The following is a 21158-nucleotide window of genomic DNA, read 5'->3' as shown; positions in this document are numbered from 1 at the left end:
GGAAAAGCGGGGTAATACACAATATGTATTAGAACCAACAGCGAACAATAAGAATGGGAGATGAAGAACGAAGTGCTCGAATTAAAAAGAGTGTAAGACAGGGATGTAGTCTGTCATCGCCACTGTTCAGTATATACATGAAGAAGCAATGACGATTACAAAAGAAGGGTCAAGGGTGGGATTAAAATTAAGGTGAAAGGATCAATGATAAGATTCGCTGAAGACACATTTATCCTCAGTGAAAGTGAAGAATAATTGCAGGAGCTGCTAAATGGACTAAGCAGTCTACTGAGTAGAGAATATGGATTGAGAGTAAATCGAAGAAAGACGAAAATAATGAGAAGTAGCAGAAATGAGAACAACTAGAAACTTAACATCAAGATTAATGGTCAGAAAGTAGATGAAGTTAACGAATTCTACTAACTACGCAGAAAAATAACGCATGACTGTCGGAGTAAGGAGGACATAAAAAGGAGACTATCACTGGAAAAGGAAGCATTTCTGGTCATGAGAAGTCTACTGGCATCAAACATTCGCCTTAATTTGAGGAAGAAATTTCTGAGAATGTACGTTTGGAGCACAGCATTGCATGGTAGTGAGTCACGGACTGTTGGAAAAACAGAAACGAAGAGAATCGAACTATTTGAGATGTGCAGTTACAGAAGAATGTCGAAAATTAGGTGGTCTGATTAGATAAAAAATGAGGAGGATCTCAGGACAATCGGCGAGGAAAGAAATATACTAAAGACACTGACAAGAAGAAGGGACATTCTGTTGAGACATCACGGAGTAACTTCCATAGTAGTAGATGGAGATGTAGACGGTAAAAACTGTAGAGGAAGACAGCAAATAATTGAGAATGTAGGTTGCAAGTGTTTCTCTGAGATAAAGAGGTTTTCACAGCAGAGGAATTTGTGGCGGGCCGAATCAATCCAATCAGAAGGTTGAAGAGTCAAAAAAAAAGAAAAGAACAAAAGAAATAAACTGAAACGAATTATGCTGTTTTAAGAAAGTTGTAAGCAAACCAAACAGAGCGGTTGTGAGGCTTGAAGAGTGCGCCCCCCTGCCCCCCCCCCCCCCCCCCCCGGCGGAGGTTCGAGTCCTCCCTCGGGCATGGGTGTGTGTATCGTTCTTAGCATAGGTTAGTTTAAGTTAGACTCAGTAGTGTGTAGGTCTAGGAACCGATGACCTCAGCAGTTTTGTCCCTTAAGAACTCACACACATCTGAACATTTTGAATCTTGAATACGGGAGAGAAGACGTCTGAGATTATCTAAAAAGCTGTGTAAGGAAAGTTGTGGAGAAGGAGTGATGAGAAGAACGACATAGAACAAACAGAACTTAGATAGGGAAAAAATATAGTACATCACAGAAAAACTCCACATGTAAAATTATGATATCCCTCGAATCACGAAAATGTGCAGTTATAATGGCATGGGAAATGGAAATGATCATATGGCATTGTTGGCCGGGAGGCCCCATTCGGGGGTGGGAAGCGACTAAAGGGATACTGTTCGACACAATTTACTGGATGATATACCGGAATGAGAGGCTGGAGGGCGAAACAGACTGAGAGACGCCTCACGCAAATCAATTGTCCCCAGAATCCATGTGCAACGATTCTAAAATCAGACGAAGGAAGGACATAAAGTTCAGGTGGAATTCATGTTCATTTTCTCTAATGGCATCGGGAAAATAATGCCCAGTAATGAGATTCTACACAGTACTGTTCTTGTACGCTGACACAGGAAGCATACGGCAGACCGATGTGTGTTCCAGTCACCGTGGAACATACGAATACTGTAAAAGGCGATCTTATTGATATCATCGATTACCGTGCAATTATCAGATCGTATTTATAGCCATTCCCAATACTACACGTGGGTTATACAGGGTGTTACAAAAAGGTACGGCCAAACTTTCAGGAAACATTCCTCACACACAAAGAAAGAAAATACACTCCTGGAAATGGAAAAAAGAACACATTGACACCGGTGTGTCAGACCCACCATACTTGCTCCGGACACTGCGAGAGGGCTGTACAAGGAATGATCACACGCACGGCACAGCGGACACACCAGGAACCGCGGTGTTGGCCGTCGAATGGCGCTAGCTGCGCAGCATTTGTGCACCGCCGCCATCAGTGTCAGCCAGTTTGCCGTGGCATACGGAGCTTCATCGCAGTCTTTAACACTGGTAGCATGCCGCGACAGCGTGGACGTGAACCGTATGTGCAGTTGACGGACTTTGAGCGAGGGCGTATAGTGGGCATGCGGGAGGCCGGGTGGACGTACCGCCGAATTGCTCAACACGTGGGGCGTGAGGTCTCCACTCTACATCGATGTTGTCGCCAGTAGTCGGCGGAAGGTGCACGTGCCCGTCGACCTGGGACCGGACCGCAGCGACGCACGGATGCACGCCAAGACCGTAGGATCCTACGCAGTGCCGTAGGGGACCGCACCGCCACTTCCCACCAATTTAGGGACACTGTTGCTCCTGGGGTATCGGCGAGGACCATTCGCAACCGTCTCCATGAAGCTGGGCTACGGTCCCGCACACCGTTCGGCCGTCTTCCGCTCACGCCCCAACATCGTGCAGCCCGCCTCCAGTGGTGTCGCGACAGGCGTGAATGGAGGGACGAATGGAGACGTGTCGTCTTCAGCGATGAGAGTCGCTTCTGCCTTGGTGCCAATGATGGTCGTATGCGTGTTTGGCGCCGTGCAGGTGAGCGCCACAATCAGGACTGCATACGACCGAGGAACACAGGGCCAACACCCGGCATCATGGTGTGGGGAGCGATCGCCTACACTGGCCGTACACCACTGGTGATCGTCGAGGGGACACTGAATAGTGCACGGTACATCCAAACCGTCATCGAACCCATCGTTCTACCATTCCTAGACCGGCAAGGGTACTTGCTGTTCCAACAGGACAATGCACGTCCGCATGTATCCCGTGCCACCCAACGTGCTCTAGAAGGTGTAAGTCAACTACCCTGGCCAGCAAGATCTCCGGATCTGTCCCCCATTGAGCATGTTTCGGACTGGATGAAGCGTCGTCTCACGCGGTCTGCACGTCCAGCACGAACGCTGGTCCAACTGAGGCGCCAGGTGGAAATGGCATGACAAGCCGTTCCACAGGTCTACATCCAGCATCTCTACGATCGTCTCCATGGGAGAACAGCAGCCTGCATTGCTGCGAAAGGTGGATATACACTGTACTAGTGCCGACATTGTGCATGCTCTGTTGCCTGTGTCTATGTGCCTGTGGTTCTGTCAGTGTGATCATGTGATGTATCTGACCCCAGGAATGTGTCAATAAAGTTTCCCCTTCCTGGGACAATGAATTCACGGTGTTCTTATTTCAATTTCCAGGAGTGTATGTTATGTGGACATGTGTCCGGAAACGCTTACTTTCCATGTTAGAGCTCATTTTATTACTTCTCTTCAAATTACATTAATCATGGAATGGAAACTCACAGTAACAGAACGTACCAGCGTGACTTCAAACACTTCGTTACAGGAAATGTTCAAAATGTCCTCCGTTAGCGAGGTTACATGCATCCACCCTCCGTCGCATGGAATCCCTGATGCGCTGATGCAGCCCTGGAGAATGGCGTATTGTATCACAGCCGTCCACAATACGAGCACGAAGAGTCTCTATATTTGGTACCGGGGTTGCGTAGACAAGAGCTTTCAAATGCCCCCATATATGAAAGTCAAGAGGGTTGAGGTCAGGAGAGCGTGGAAGCCATGGAATTGGTCCGCCTCTACCAATCCATCGGTCACCGAATCTGTTGTTGAGAAGCGTACGAACACTTCGACTGAAATGTGCAGGAGCTCCATCGTGCATGAACCAAATGTTGTGTCGTACTTGTAAAGGCACATGTTCTAGCAGCACAGGTAGAGCATCCCGTATGAAATCATGATAACGTGCTCCATTGAGCGTAGGTGGAAGAACATGGGGCCCAATCAAGACATCACCAACAATGCCTGCCCAAACGTTCACAGAAAATCTGTGTTGGTGACGTGATGGCAGAACTGCGTGCGGATTCTCGTCAGCCGACACATGTTGATTGTGAAAATTTACAATCTGATCACGTTGGAGTGAAGCCGCTAAAATGAGCTCTAACATGGAAATTAAGCGTTTCCGGGAACATCTCCACATAACATCTTTTCTTTTTTTGTGTCTGAGGAATGTTTCCTGAAAGTTTGGCCGCACCTTTTTGTAACACCCTGTATAGTACCACAATAATTGTTTTAGAAAGTAGCTTGACAGCGTTTCTGCTTATAAAGCAGAGAAATTAATGCAAAAAAGAGAAAGCATTTAAGAGCTTAAAATTAAAATGAAGAAAAGCTCATTGTTCGAGTCTGTGTTTCTTTAAACAGTAATATTTTGATAATTCTGCCTTGAGCTTTTTCTTTTTCCCCCCAGAAATGTTACTGTTATGTTAAATCATCGTGGGTGGCTTGCAAGACTTCTACTCCTACCAGGGATTTCGAAATAGAGCAACATTTATTAATGTTGATTACATTTCCTCGGCAGTGAAACGCGACGCATGGGCAATTATCGCAAGCAATGTTTCTCGTTCAGCTGTGTCGAAAGGGACTTCCGCGCATCGTCACATTCTTTTCTCGAAAATATTATTTTTCGGAAACACCTACAAATAACACTGAAAATCATGTGGTCCTGATTTCAAAACACGATAGTCGATACATGTGAGAATAAAAGTTCAATTAACTGCTTATTATTCTCAGACATTTCGAAAAGTGTGGGAAATCGTAGGATCAGTCGGACTTCACTAAATGTGAGGCAGGAAAAGCGTGAAACAAACCAGTGTCAAGTAACTGCAAGAATTCACTAGAATGCGGTAACACGTGACAAACTAGCGAGAGTATCATGAATGAATAGAGGAAATAAGCGTGCGGAAAATATCCCATTACTGTTAAAGTTTCTGTTTGTGAGTGTATTTGTGCCTGAGTTCTTGTTAAGATCAATCAGAGAACAAGTACGTTTGAAAAGATGGTTACATACCACACAAGTCCAACCACAACACCATGATGTCTGCACGCTGGCCACATTGCTTATATCAGTAGCTAAGTACAAAATATCGGTAGTTATAATTGACGTGCAGCTGCTCAGTGAGGTACAGTATGAGCTGTAATTATCGTATGCCATCGAGACTTGGTAGGTATGCTAATGCGCTAATGAGGAACCAATTTACCCTGGAAAAAAAATTAGTTCCAGTTTCGGCCACCAGCTGCAAATCTGGAGCTGTACACTGCTTGTATGGCGTCATCCACGGTGTCATTTGACAAAACCACTACACGAATGAACAGCATGACCATTGAGAAGGGAGATCATGCGCTGTTAGTGAAAGTGTTTTACGTGAAGGGTAGCAATTCGAGAGCTGCACTGAGAGAGTGTCACCGACTGCAAGGTCTGAAGAGAATCCCGATGCCGTTAAATGGTTTAAAGAAGACGATAATGAAATTCCAAAACACAGATGAGCTTGGTGTGGCTCCTGGAAGAGGAAAGCAAAGTGTCATTGCACTCACCATATGTGACTGTTTAGTATGGATTCACAAGCACTTTTTTTCTCGGTCCACTCTTCTTTGAAGAGAATACGCCCAGATGGCATGTCAGGTGTACGCTGACGTCTGCATGTTATCGACACCTCCATGTGCAGCATGTGATTTCTGATTTGGAGCCGGCCAGAGTGGCCGTGCGGTTCTAGGCGCTGCAGTCTGGAACCGAGCGACCGCTACGGTCGCAGGTTCGAATCCTGCCTCGGGCATGGATGTGTGTGATGTCCTTAGGTTAGTTAGGTTTAATTAGTTCTAAGTTCTAGGCGACTGATGACCTCAGAAGTTAAGTCGCATAGTGCTCAGAGCCATTTTTTCTGATTTGGAAGAGTGCAACTATGTGGAAACCACTGTTTCCATTCAAGAATGGGCAACATGTAATGTCACTCACCCAGTGAAATATTTGCTTAATGGGGTCTTCCACGAACATACTATCCGCAAAAGTTTTCCAGGCGCATGGTCTGCAAGATCACCCGATCTGAATCCGTATGACTTTTGGCTCTGGGGTATCTAAAAGATAGCGTGTACGAGCAACACTTTCGGTCTCTATCCGATTTGAAGGCCAGTATACAAGAACATGTTGCTCGGTTTCCACCGGAACTGCTGCGAGTAACTGTTGATTACGTTGTTTTACGGACGCAGCATCTTGTCACCGTCTCTGGTGCTAATACTGAACAAAGTGTGTAAGTGCCAGTTTATAATGAAATCAACATTATGCCTTTCCCACTTGTTTTACCTTTTCAGTTCACATCCCGTTCCTGATACGTTACATATGGAAACATTGTTATACGTCTTTCTTGCATTCATAGCGCAACGTATGCACATTGTGGCCAAAATTCGAACTAATTTCTTTCCAACGTAAATCGGTTCCGCATTAAGGCATCAGAATAGCTACGAAGTTTCGCTGGCATACGATAATTACATCCCACACATCTCACACTGGACCTCTGTGAGTAGCAACAGTTTAATTATAACCACCCGGTGCTATATGGATACGACAATCGAGTGCAGCGTGCAACAAAACAGTGTTACGGGAGCGCTAAACATCGTTAAGTAAGCTAGTGCGCCATAGGGCTGTTTGTTTTATTTATAAAATTACAAACTAACAGTTACCTGTAACCATAAATAATATCCATTTTAGCTTGATGTTAGAAACACTGTCACAGTATAGAAGATGCATGTACAAAAACAATCTTGCGAACACACGAGTCACGCCTCATAGCATTGCCAGGGGGCAGTTAGTATAATACAAAAGGTACTGTAGCGTACATAATGGTACACAATTTAAATTTTTGTATAAAAGACTAAAATATCCAAGACAGAATATAAAAGGCAGGGTGTACAAAAAAAAACATTTACGAACGCTTCCGCATCATTTCGTAGCGCCGACAGTGGCCAATTTATATAAAAATAAATTAATGAAATGTACGTGATGAAGCGCAGTCCAAATTATTTAATCATGTCAGCTAAGTTGTCCAAGATCACCTAAGCAAGAGCATAACAAAGGTCCGTTATATCTTTTACCGACAATAAAAATATTGCAGTGCATACACTTCCATACAAACCTAAATTAATACACTCATAATAGGATACATTTATTGCATCGTCTATTGCATTATAGCAATAATACATATAAGATCATGCTTACAATTCTGCTACATTCGTATTCCGTTATGATGCTTTACTTGTAAATGAAACATCGACGTTGGTTAACTATGTAAAGGCCTGGGCAGGTCTCTGGGAGCATGTTCATCTATGCATAAAATTTTCCAATAGGTTGTTTTATATGCTTATTTTATGTAGTTTAATCAAGAAGTGAAAAGAAAAAACAATAAAGTAATTATTATATGAGGATTGTCTTTGTATGTTGCTGTATATGATCTAATTGAGGATAACCATCAATCAGATACCAGTGTATACAATAATTAGATTAATCCTTTGATGTATCGATTTTTTAAATTGTATATATACGATTGAAGATTACTTCGCTTAGTATTCGTACCTTCTATTCCCCCTCCCCTCTCCCCCCCTCCCCCACGCCAAAACGCCTCCCCGCCCCTTCCGTCTCCCTACCCCCTGTATCCTGTCACGTGCCACTATTCCATTCCCCTCTCCCCTTCCCCATGATGGTGCTAAGTTTTACACGTGAAGGTTCTGGTATATCCTCAGAAGACGATAATTGGCTTGATCACTTTCATTGTTTACGTTGCACAACAGTCTGTGTCACCAATGAGAGGGATCTAGTTGCTGTGAGTGGACTCCAAGGCATTCTTTGTACGTTTCTAATATGTCGTTTGGCCTGTTCTGTTTTTACAATGGTTGTAAGGTTATTAGTAGGGTACTACTAGTGCGATGGTTCTGGTCGCTGAAAATGGACTTTGAAAACATGGTTTTATACGTTTTATTACTATAATGCAATATATGATGTAATAAATGCTTCCTAATAGGTCTTTAATTTAGGTTTGTATGTTATTCCAAGCATTGAAATGTTCTATTTTTAGTAAAAAAATATAATGGAGCTTTATTATGCTCTTGCTTAAGTGATCTTAGACATTGTAGCTTATCTGATTAAAGAAATTGGACTGTGTATCATGATATTAGTTAGTTTCATTTATTGTTGTATTAATTGGCCACTGGTGGCGCTACAATGTATAACGTGGAAGTGGTCGTAAAATTATTTTTGTACATGCTGTCTTTTGTGACTTAGATATTTCTGTTTTTTCGACAGGAGATTTGAACTGTGTATCATTATGTACGCTACAATATTTTTTGTGTTATGTTGACTGGTCACTGGCAGTGCTATGAGATGTGATGCGCACGTGTTCACAAGATTTCTTTCGTGCCTGCGTCTTTTATAGTGTGTATATTTTAACATCAACCTAAAACAAATATAACTTAATGTTGTATGTAACCGTTATTTTGTAGTTTTGTAAAATAAAACAAAAAACCCTCGCATACCGCACTCCCTTCAGCGCTCACTACCTCAGTTTACCTAATGATGTTCTATGCTCACGTAACACTGTTTTGCTGCACGCAACACTGGACTGTCGTGAGAAAATAGTAAATTGCATTTAGATACTCATACAAGCAAGGTGACCAGCGTACATACATCATGGTGTTATCGAGGGTCTTACGTGATGTGTAATCGTCTTGTCAAACGTACTTGTACTTTGACTGACCTTATGTCTTCTGTATGTTAATTGTAACACGTACACTTTGTTCTATAGGTTGATTTGATAACGGACAAAAGTCCACAAAGTTCCTTACGTACACCAGCAACACCACCTGTTATCCTTCTTCTTAAAGCATCCAGATCAGGTATTAATGTTGCACAAACCCCGTCCTACACTTAGTTCCACAAAAAGTAATCTAAAGGCGTCATCTCTGGTGGTGTAGCAGGCCAAGCAGTGAGACCATCACGCCCAAATCATCTGTCAGGAAATGTTTCGCTAAGAAAATTACTAACATGCAATCACCAATGCGGTGGTGCACCATCTTGTTGAAAAATTACATCAAGCTTCAAGTCCCTCAGTTCCACAAACTGTTCTAGAGTATCCAGATAGATATTAGCTGTTAGCAACTTCTCTACAAAAAAGGAAGGGCTAATGATTCTGTTGTACATTTAAGCGCACTATGCATCCATTGCAGGGTAATGTATAACGTGTGGTCTTTCCGAACCCCATATCCTCACACTGAACTTGTTAACTTAACCATATATATGGAATGTAGCCTCGTCTGAAAAACAAATTCTTTGAAGATACTGTTTTCTGCTGTTGATTCAAGCCAATATCTCAGTCGCAAAAGATTCTCGACTGGTACCATCATCTAGTTGTAACGTGTGACTTATCTGGACCTTATGTGCATGCAGGTGTAGTCTTGTGTGGCATTCTTTGCATTTTGGGCCACGCGGGATTAGCCGAGCGGTCTAAGGCGCTGCAGTAATGGACTGTGAGGCTGGTCCCGGAGGAGGTTCGAGTCCTCCCTCGGGCATGGGTGTGTGTGTTTGGCCTTAGGATAATTTAGGTTAAGTAGTGTGTAAGGTTAGGGACCGATGGACTGATGACCTTGGCAGTTAAGTCCCATAAGATTTCACACACATTTGGACTTTTTTTTTTGCATTCTGGGCTCTAGGAATCCCTAATTCAAGAGATGCGCGTCGAGTGGATTTGGAAGGGCTTCGTGAGGACGCGTGTTACGCAGCTCTGACACTGATCACTAACTGAAGAGCGCCGTGGTTCATGGAAAATCTAGCATACTCCCGATGACAAACTTGATGACTTCCACTTTCATTTGTCACACACCACAAATGTGTACGTTCTATAGTTTTGTAAAATAAATACTGATAATTGCACCTCGACTTTAGGTCCAACCAGTACATCGAGATGAAACAATACCGCAAGAAACACTAATGAAAAAATGCTATTGTAATAACTGAGTGCTACTACTAAACCAACTCAGATACCCATGGTACAACAGAACATTTACAGTTCAGCTGAGGTTGCCATTGTACGCTTAGGACACGCTGAAACAGAAATGTGGAAACACAGTAAGAAAGAACCATTGAAATTTATTAAGAATACGTCACAAAATGGTACTGAACTTCATTACAAATTGATGTTTGGTACTTGATATCCTATACCTAATACAATGTTATCTAAAGTAACTTTGTTCGTGAACTGAAACATCAATGGCAATTATCAGCCGCGCTTTAATTAGGATCCTAGTCTGAAAACCAGAGCAGTTATGGTAACAGACGACAGAGAGCAAGCTATAAACAACTGCACAGCTAAGAGAGACATTTACACTTATTGAAGGCTTTGTCCTGTCAGCTTTGGAATTTCATTTTCCATACCATGTGTTTAAGTGATTCGATTGTTATAAGGAACAGGAAACAGTGGGAAACCAAACGTTGTTTTGGAAGCGATATCTCTGAGGAGTACCACAGGGATCAGTACGAGGCCCTCTCTTTTATCTTCGGATGTCAACGATACCTCCCAGAATCATAACGTCATGCTTATATGGCATGATCTAATAGGCAGAGAGGATAATCTAGCTTACAGATGCACTCCTTTCCGTTCTAACTGCCTATCGACTCATGTTTCTAGTTTCAGATACTAGTAACACACACAGTTCAATACAGACTCATTATTCGTACATACTCATGTAACGTGTTGTATGCGTCAGCAGTGACGATGAGTGCAGTTATTAACTGCAAAGTAATGAAGTTTTCCACCGGTCAGTTGAGATCACTACATCTCTGATTAATATCTGTTAGCGTCTTCATTGATATCTCAGCGTAACTTCATTGCTGTTTGAGAAACGTTACCATTAGCCATGTGACTGTCAAGTAAGTGTCTCACCGTCGGTGACATCGTTTTGGTCTCTCCTCTTGCCATCATCTATCTTGGTTCCCTGCGCAAGGCCGATTATTTTTGACAGCAATTATTGACAATGCATTTATGCAAACATCGATACATTCGTTTATTACCTCACTCACTCAAATTTTGTTTTGAACAAAAACTAGATTTTTCGCCTATCCTTCAGCAAATCTAAATCCCTTTAAGGAGAAGAAAGATAATTTTAGAGTTTTCTGCGCAAAACAATATTAATATTTCTTTGGGTATTTCTATTTAGTAACTTTACTATGTTTTTCAGGCCATCGCCGGGGTCGTGAACCGAAACGTCCCTGAACCAGCACAGCAGAAACGAAGAGTGGTTGAGCAAATTCCACATCGAAATTATTACGTACTCAAGTGAGTTTCACTGTGCATGCTACGTAGTATGGCACCGACGAGATGCTAGAAGAGTGAAAGGAGCCAACACATAAGGGAGAGGGCGACGGAGAGAGATAATACAGTACTGGGATGAACGTAAATTCTATCGTATAAATGCTTCTGACGTTTCTCGAAGCTATTCATGTGCAGAAAATGTGATACTACAGTACAGCAACGTTGTGTCAAACTAAATAGAAAATTCCACTGCGTCGTGAAATCTAAACAAATGCAATGTGGTGTTCCACATGTAGACGTGGCGCTGTACTTACGACGTCAGATCTCTTTCGCGATGAATGAGGTGCAAACCTCTATCCAGCCATGCAGATTTTATATTTACGTGATTTCCCTAAATGCTTAACCCAAAAGCAGAGTTTTTTCTCTAAAAAGGGAATGGTCGATTTCCTTGATCACCCTTGTCCAATTCAAGCTAGTGATCCGCCTCTAACATTTATGCCGTCTATAGGAAATAAATTACTGTCTTCCTTTACCTTACTTCTTATGTCAGTTCTACCAAGTTTGGAGAGTAAGCGACAACCAACATTCTACAATGGATCAGACGAATGTTTTCTCTATGAAATGGTTACATCTCCTCAAAATTTTTTGCGTCAAATCGCAGTTCTGCGTAAACTTTAACCCCTTCTGAATTCGTATGATAATTCAGTCTTAAATTCCAGTAAATAACATCTCTCCCGGCTCCCTATACTGATGGTCAGTTGCTACTTGCTAGTCTTTGAACTCTGCAACAATTTTACAGAACTCTTTCTATACTTAAGATCAATATTCCAAGAGACTCACTTGTGGAAGCAAAAAAATTAAAAAAATCCCGTCTTTGAATCAAATGTTTGATTTGTCAAAGTTATTTATTTATCTCATTAACAATAAAGGTTCCATCACACGATCTCAACATCCCAAAGCTAAGTTTTCTTCTGGCAATATTTTTTCACAATCATAACGATATTCCTACGTCCGTAACGCTTAGAAAATTACTTGCACCTCACCAATATTGGGCCCAGAATATAATACGTGACATATTAACATGTCTTTAAAAGTATTTATGGTATTTATTTTTGTTGGATACGCCGCGGGGGAGGAAGCCGTGGTCAATGTCGCCTTGTCACGGTTCGCGCGGCTCCCCCCATCGGAGGTTCGAGTCCTCCCTCGGGCATGGGTGTGTGTGTTTAGTCCTTAGCGTAAGATAGATTAAGTAGTGTGTAAACTTAGGGACCGATGCCCTCAGGAGTTTGGTCCCACAGAACTTAACCACAAATTTCCAAAATTTGATGGATTCGTCATGAAGGAGTATCATTTTATATACGTTCTTGTAAATAAAATTCCCAAAATTACAGAACACCTACTACACAAGATGACGTTTGTTACATTCATTAGTAACATGTGACATGGCCCCGCAGCGATTAGCTGGGATAGATACGGGGAAAAACATCAGACAACGCCCGAAGGCGAATGCCTTGAGTACATGGAAGTTGTGTGTGTGTGGAGGAGGAGGAGGGGGGGGGGGTACGGGCAGGCACCGTCTCTCTAATAAAAGCCTTTTTTTTACTTGTAAAATTTTACAACTTTATTAACTTGATAATCTGATTTTAAAATAGTAAGTGAACATTCGTTATCATTAACAACAAGATACCCAATATAATTTGTTAATGAATGTTCCCGAAGTATTATTTTAACAGATCAAAGAACAGCTCTCAGAATCAATTTAGAAAGCTTAAAACTCAAAATCCCTTTCCAAGCAAAGGAAAAAATGCAAATTGCATAATTCAAGGTTAAATAAAAGATTCTAAGGCCACATGGCAATACCAAAATTTTCCTAGATATCACATGTGATCTCTAAAGGCAATAAAATATTAATCACAAAATTTTTAACAAAAACACCTTAAATGCAATAAAATCTGATTACTATCAACGTACACTCAAACCCCGTAGCCTCTAAGATGCGCACCGTATCACAAAATATTTTCCTTCCTTTTAAATACTTTACACCATAAACATCCCTACATGTAATGCATACTACACCTAACGTTATGACAACTAAGCATAGATGTTATACTTAACCAAGTATGTAATCTTTTGCTTTCAAAATAAGTAAAAAGACACACAAATCAACTCTTAATCTCAGTGAATACATCCGTTAAAAAATGTACAATACATATCTTTATATTTCGTCTTGGTCATGCGCTGTTGTGCACCGTGCTCTCCTTCAGGAACACATGCGGCACTGGAAGATCTACGACGTACAAAACGTTAACAGGGCGCAACCAACTTTGCATACTGGGATTATACGTCGATGTGGATGCGCCTCGCAATCTTAAAACGGGGGAGAGAATAGATGCGGTACTACTGAACACTTCGATTATACCGCACCGCACCAACAAGCAGTACGGTGGGGTACACAACAGACAAGTCAACAACTGTTGCAAGGCAACCTCAGAAAGGCAGTAAGAAAATATTTGGGACTTTAAGCTGTTGGGAGGGCCACACCAAAACACAGAGTGACATACCAAGCTAAATTATGAAAATACTATCAGCGATTTCCAACTACAAGTAGAACCGCAAAATACCATAAGACGTGATCTGCAATTAACAAGGTCCATAAGCGTCAGAAAAGCTCCACAGTCAATCATTCCCTTACTACAAATACTTAACAGTACCTCCAAAGTTCACACGTGGACACTACCAGAGTGTCAATTACTCGTTATAACTGTAGATAACAGACTTTAACACGCTAGGGCCGACTTAGGTTTCTTAATAAGACAAGCATTGATTCGGTCCTTCACTTGGTTCCACCTTCGATCCAAAACAGTCATTTACTTTAAAGCAGCTAAATAGATGACAATGCCGATATTAACGCGCTCCTCCCAAGCGGCGCTCTAACTGGAGACTGCAGTACGGAAACAAAGCTTGCACCACTCACAAGTCTGATAGACGCGCCACCAATGTGCACCTTTTTAGAGTTCTTATGTTCACCTCATACACCAAACTTGCCCTAATTCTTCGTCGGGAGCCAAGGGCAGAACCAAGAAATCACTTTTCAGCCCTTGAATGACCACACATTGATCCACACTAGGATCTTCGAGCCCACGGCGTTCCGTCCCTAACCGACTGTTTCTGCGGGGCCCCACCGACCAAGCGGCGTTGCCCTCCGACACGGACGTCGCTGCTCACGCACAACCCACAGCTAACTCCCAGCAAGCCCCTTCTTCCTCGTTTTGTCCGCCTCGCGGCGCGCGGGAAGCCAACTCGCCAAAGATATGCTGCGACCAGAGACTCCAATCCGATCTCGATACTGACATCGCGGCGAGTACTAAGAAGGCGAGTGGTTTCAAAAAACAAAAACAAAAATTTAAATTTATAAAGTTTTTTTTTTAATTACCGCTAACAGTCACAAACTTTGTCAACTATTGCATTACCTATTTATTTAGCGACATGTTTCGAGGGTTAAACCTCATCCTCAGGCTAAATGGCATTACAAAAACAACTTTTTAATAAGATCATACTGATATTACATAGTCTTTTCGTAAATGCTGTGGTCATCTTTGTTCTGGCGTGGCAGTCTCGCTGTGATGTATTGCGGTGTATCCATTTCCGTGATCTCTTGGTCACTGTTCACAAATTGTCACTTGGAAACACGATCACAAACAGTTTTCTGTAGTGCAGTGGACGAGAAATGCCATTTATCCTGAAGATGAGGTTTAACCCTCGAAACACGTCGCCAAATAAATATGTAATACAATAGTTGACAAAGTTTGTGACTGGTAGCGGTAATTTAAAAAAAAAAAAAAAACCTTTACATATTTCTTGAGACAGTCACAGTCGAAAAATAGTCAAAATGGCTTCAAAAAATTAAAATAGCGAGCCGTACCGGCTCAACATGGTACTTACAATGGAAGATACCTGAATACTCTTCATTCCCGGAAATAAAGTGTTCAGACTACCGAGTCATTAATTACAAAATTTTCTGGCAATTAATACAAGACTACGCTGAAAAGTAATGCCTCCAAAGTTTATATGTGAAAACTCTTAAGGGGTTTTAAATAGAACTAACGTCATTGAAATTTCACATCTTTGTTCTCCACGTCTACATGTCTACATGTCTGCATGTAATACGGCGGTGTGTAACGCAATTATGTTGGTGCGTAAGAAACAGCGTGCTGTAATCGAGTTTCGAGACCGAAGAGCTCGTCCACACATGGAGCATCCTTTCCTCCAGCATGACAATGGAAGACTACACACGATAGCTGGAACAGTAAAGGTTAAGGTTTGACTGGTGTGTAACACTTCCTACATCGGATAATCTGTGTGACTGGTTGGTTCACTGTCGTCGATCATCCTCCATTCAGTCCCGACTTGATCCCATCCGCATTTCATCTGTTTCAAAAACTTAAAGAACACCTCCGAGGACTTCACTATGATAGTGATGAAGCGCTGCAGGCAGAGATCAGGTTGTGCTCCGTCAACATCCTACAGTGACGGTATCACCAATCGTTGGGAGACATGTGTTCATTGCCAGTGTGACTATGTTAAGAAATAAATATGTAGGCATGAAGAATAAAGATGTAGTGTGTTGATAACGTTTTAATTTTAAAAATTTAAGATTTTTCACATAAAAAATTCGGTAGCATTGCTTTTCAGCGCGCCCTCGTATTTTACTTTAGGTTCCGTTTAATATTTTCAGTTTTAAGTGCCATTTCTCTTTAATGCAATTGCGTTAGTGACAGGTTATTTTTTGATGGTCCAGAATTGTACCTTATTAGCAGTTTCTCTCTGAGAAGACAATAAGTTTTATAACCGTCACTTTCCACTTAGAAAGTAACCTCAAATGTCACAGAAATATAAACTGTGCAAGGGGACTTTTACGCTTTAAGCTATCATTGAATTTTATATTTTGGAATAGTATTACATGGCATGGAGGAGCACTATACCCGTCTCAGTGGAGTGGTTCCACTGAAATATATTCTGTGACTCTGAAAAATAATCTAATTTATAGCACTCATCATCATCTAAACTTTTAGAAGTGAAACGCGTAAAAATGTCTTCATTGATGTCATCTGTCACAAATAAGTAACAGAAGAAAGAAAGTACAAGAAACATAAGTTTACTGTCCTTCGTTAGTGTAGCATAAAGACAGCTTTCTTGATACAAAAATGAGGACGACAATAAATAAATTAGTTTCTTTTCATCTTTTTTACAGCAATATTCCTCGCAACGATGTAGCAGTGTTCATTGTGTATTCTCCTTTTATTATGAATCTGTATATTCAGCCAATTAACTTGGAGATCACACCAACGGGTGAGTATAATTGTTTTTAGTGAAGTAGCAAGAGGCAAGTAAAACGTATGTCACTGAACGTCTGTTTTCTGCAGACGACCTCACTGTCTTCGTCACTGGGTGGGGGACGCTCCAAGACCATCTTCCAGCTGGAGACGTTCTGCATTATGCAACGGCAAAAATCACTCCTCGTAGTCAATGTCTCGACTATATCTCCGACATCGACAGCCGCTTCATGTGTGCCACTCTAGTGAAAGGAGAAGGTCGTAGTTGTCTGGTAAGTAATGTCATATGAACTTACACTACTGCTATACCAAGAAGAAATGCAGATGATAAACGGGTATTCATTCGACAAATATATTATACTACAACTGACGTGTGATTACATTTTCACGCAATTTGGGTGCATAGATCCTGAGAAATCAGTACCCAGAACAATCACCTCTGGCCGTAATAACGGCCTTGATACTCCTGGTCATTGAGTCAAACATAGCTTGGATGGCATGTACATGTACAGCTGCCCACGCAACTTCAACACGATACTACAGTTCATCAAGAGTAGTGACTGGCGTATTGTAATGAGCCAGCTGCTCGGCCAACTTTGACCAGACGTTTTCAGTTGGTGAAAGATCTGGAGAATGTGCTGGCTAGGGCAGCAGTCGAACATTTTCTGTATCCAGAAAAGCCCGTACAGGACCTGCAACATGCGGTCGTGCATTATACTGCTGAAATGTAGGGTTTCGCAGGGATCGAATGAAGGGTAGAGCCACGGGTCGTAACACGTCTGAAATGTAACGTCCACTTTTCAAAGTGCCGTCAATGCGAACAAGAGGTGACCGAGACGTGTAACCAATGGCACCCCATACCATCACACCAGGTGATACGCCAGTACGGCAGTGACGAATACACGCTTCCAATGTGCGGTCACCGCGATGTCGCCAAACACAGATGCTGTAAATGGAACCTGGATTCATCCGAAAAAATAACGTTTTGTTATTCGTGCACCCAGGTTCGTCGTTGAGTACACCATCGCAGGCGTTCCTGTCTGTGATGCAGCGTCAAGGGTAACCGCAGCCATGGTCTCCGAGCTGATGGTCCATGCTGCTGCAAACGTCATCGAACTGTTCGTGCAGATGGTTGTTGTCTTGCAAACGTCCCCATCTGTTGACTCAGGGATCGAGACGTGGCTGCACGATCCGTTACAGCCATATGGATAAGATGCCTGTCATCTCCACTGCTAGTGATACGAGGCTGTTGGGATCCAGCGAGGCGTTCCGTATTACCCTCCCGGACCCACTGATTCCATATTCTGCTAACAGTCATTGGATCTCGAACAACGCGAGCAGCAATTTCGCGATACGAAAAACCGCAATCGCGATAGGCTACAATCCGACCTTTATCAAAGTCGGAAACGTAATGGTACGCATTTCTCCTCCTTACACGAGGCATCACAACTACGTTTCACCAGGCAACGCCGGTCAACTGCTGTTTGTGTATGAGAAATCGGTTGGAAACTTTCCTCATGTCAGCACGTTGTAGGTGTTGCCACCGGCGCCAACCTTGTGTGAATGCTCTGAAAAGCTAATCATTTGCATATCACAGCATCTTCTTCCTGTCGGTTAAATTTCGCGTCTGTAGCACGTCATCTTCGTGGTGTAGCAATTTTAATGGCCAGTAGTGTAGTATTCGAAGAATTTACATGAAATCATGAAACGGTTGTCACGTCATTGTGGCTTAAAACCGTTTTTCGAAGAAGATATTCAGGGCTAAGGTCTGACAGGTGTTTAACTCTTCCTGTACTGGATAATCTGTTTGACTGATCATCAGAGTTGGAGTGAAACTATTTTATATATACTGCCTGACAAAAAATTAAGGACCCAGAACACATTGACGGATGTCAATATAACTTCGTGCACTTACCTACCATCAATGGATATGTAAACGATTAGAGCTGCATTTCTCTCTGTCAATTAGAACGGCTACGAGAGTCAGTATTGTACAGGGTGGTGCAGAGAATTATCCCTAATTTTAAGCTGTTACTGCGAAAAAAGAAGGAGCAGTGGAAGAGGGTGGATGAGCTCCAAGCTCAAAGTGGCAGTAGATGTTTATGTTGATATCGTCATTAGTTGCAAACATGGCGTGGTCGAACGAACAACGTGCTTTTGCTGTCGAAACTTATTTTTCCGAAAACCGGTGTGTAGTGGCAGTACAGTGTGCTACGCGTACTCCAAATCAAATCCCCCCTCTAAAGAGTGTTCTCGACCTTAAATTTCTGGATGTGCTAATAAACGGAATATGCGTTATTAGAATTATGTGAATCCTGGGGAAATCCGTGAGAGACCACTCCACAATTATAAGGTCACGTTATAAGGTCACAGTTTGGAGTGCAATCAGTTCTGTGGAAATCACTGGGGTAAGAAGGGACCACCCTCTTTTCCTCTACCCATCGAGCCCTCAGTGAAACGAAGAAAATGTAGCGAGGTGCCTTTCTTTCAAGAAAATCATTTAAAAGCCGATATTACACAGGTTTTCAAAGGACTCGGAACTAGAAGTTTTTTACAGTTACTTACAAGACGCCATTCGTCTTCCAAAACATTCAAAACACTCTATATCCACAGCTCTTGCACCCTCCCCCACCCCCCTGTGTACAAACTATCGTGTAGGCACCCACGCAGAGAGCTGCGAGACTAGGTCAATACCCTAAAACTGCGCAACGTTGTAACCATTCTGCTTCACAAGAAAGGAGATAGGCAAGGCCCAAAAGCTATAGAACTGTAATTCTTCTACACACACGGTATATTTATTAAAATTATCATCAGCTGCATACAATCAAAAACTTTGGGCTTTGCTCAACCGAAGCAACAAGTAGGTTTCAGAATTGTATAAGCACAGTGACACATTTCGAAGTCGTGAACGAAACTGATCAATGAAAACAAATTAGCGACACCACTTTGTTTCGAATTCATAGGTTTCTGTGAAAGCTTTGGACTCACTGCCAACATATTCCGTATTAATAACGCCTGGGAAAAACGACAGTCACTGCCGAAGAATATTTACATCACTGTTACAGCTTCCATTGGACTTTATCAGGAGTTTCAGACCTAAAAGAGGGAAAAAATAATGAATATAAGTTAATGGTACGTACCAGAACCACCTACGTATTCTGACGGAAGTGTACTGCCCTTTTTCTAGTACAGACAAATGTCAACAGCTAAGGAACAAATCTAATAAAACAGCATTGAAAGTCAGTTGTATTAAGGTTAAAATAACGCATTCTCATCACACTGAAAGTAAAATAACAGGTATTAACATTGTATTCATATGTATTAACAACGTAATCATATGTATTGAGAACATAAACTATTATGAAATATCGTATGTGTATTTAGAAGTGCTGATAACAATACCTGTATAAATATTTAAAGAAAACAATAAACGGGAGAGGTGGACTAAAGAGAGTTTTCAAAGGTAACATATTTACATGAATGAAATGGCATGTTTGAAGTTGTGGTTGTCCAGTGAACGATAGAAAGCTGAATGTGGGGAATTACTGGGACAGGAGAACAAACTGAGAGATCTGGGTAAAGTCTGGAGCGGACAACTGCGCAACGAAAATTATATGCAAGTGGGCAGGACATGTAGCCAGGCAAATGGGTAGGAGAGACAAGAAAAAAACCGAGAAGATGATCAAAAAGAAGAACAGTAGAAAGCGTACTATGGATGTATAGAACTGAAGACCACTGCGTACGATAATGTGCAAAGGAGACTTTTATCCAGCAGTGGATGTCAAATGTCCAAGGACGACTGTTGTGTTGGCAGAAGAGCCAACATTGTGTTACGATTGGAGGCCGAAATACACGCGTTTTAGCTCACGCATGCTGGCGTGAGGCAGGAAGAACTATACTGACGTCAGGTCTGGAACATGACAAGGAATGAGAATTCAGAAAGCGGACGAAATTAGTTTGAAACTTAAATTCAATCCATTAACGATAAACGTCGCCCTTGACGGTACATGATTCACAATACCTGTTCAGAATACATTCTTATAGTAACTGAATATGGCGCCTTGCTAGGTCGTTGCAAATGACGTAGCTGAAGGCTATGCTAAACTGTCTTCTCTGCAAATGAGAGCGTATGTAGACAGTGAACCATCGCTAGCAAAGTCGACCGTACAACTGGGGCGAGTGCTAGGGAGTCTCTCTAGACTAGACCCGCCGTGTGGCGGCGCTCGGTCTGCAATCACTGATAGTGGTAACACGCGGGTCCGACGTATACTAACGGACCGCGGCCGATTTAAAGGCTACCACCTAGCAAGTGTGGTGTCTGGCGGTGACACCACAATGACTATGATGGTGATGACTAGGATGAATATGGCAGTCCTGCAGCGCATAGTAAAATAAATTAGTTGCGAACCTTCCTATTGTTGGACCAAGTGAAAAAGAAGATAAATTAAACTAAAACATGAAGTTTGTTGAGATTTTTGTACAAAACTTTTAACAGTAGTTTGAAAGACTTGG

The 21158-nt window shown here is 42.1% G+C and overlaps 1 protein-coding gene across 1 annotated transcript in view; it reads left to right on the top strand.

Annotated features, from left to right (window-relative positions):
• Positions 1 to 21158, top strand: part of LOC124625401 (coagulation factor IX-like) — a 233459-nt gene that overhangs the window by 196623 nt on the left and 15678 nt on the right. The window contains exons 7-9 of the mRNA XM_047149168.1: positions 11240 to 11337; positions 16565 to 16662; positions 16737 to 16918. Coding sequence (XP_047005124.1) covers positions 11240 to 11337; positions 16565 to 16662; positions 16737 to 16918 — 378 coding nt within the window. The remainder of the gene's footprint in view (positions 1 to 11239; positions 11338 to 16564; positions 16663 to 16736; positions 16919 to 21158) is intronic.

Source organism: Schistocerca americana, chromosome 1, assembly GCF_021461395.2.
Source record: "Schistocerca americana isolate TAMUIC-IGC-003095 chromosome 1, iqSchAmer2.1, whole genome shotgun sequence".
NCBI lineage: Eukaryota > Metazoa > Arthropoda > Insecta > Orthoptera > Acrididae > Schistocerca > Schistocerca americana.
Note: the sequence above shows the minus strand (reverse complement) of the source record. Positions and strands in the feature narration are given on the sequence as shown.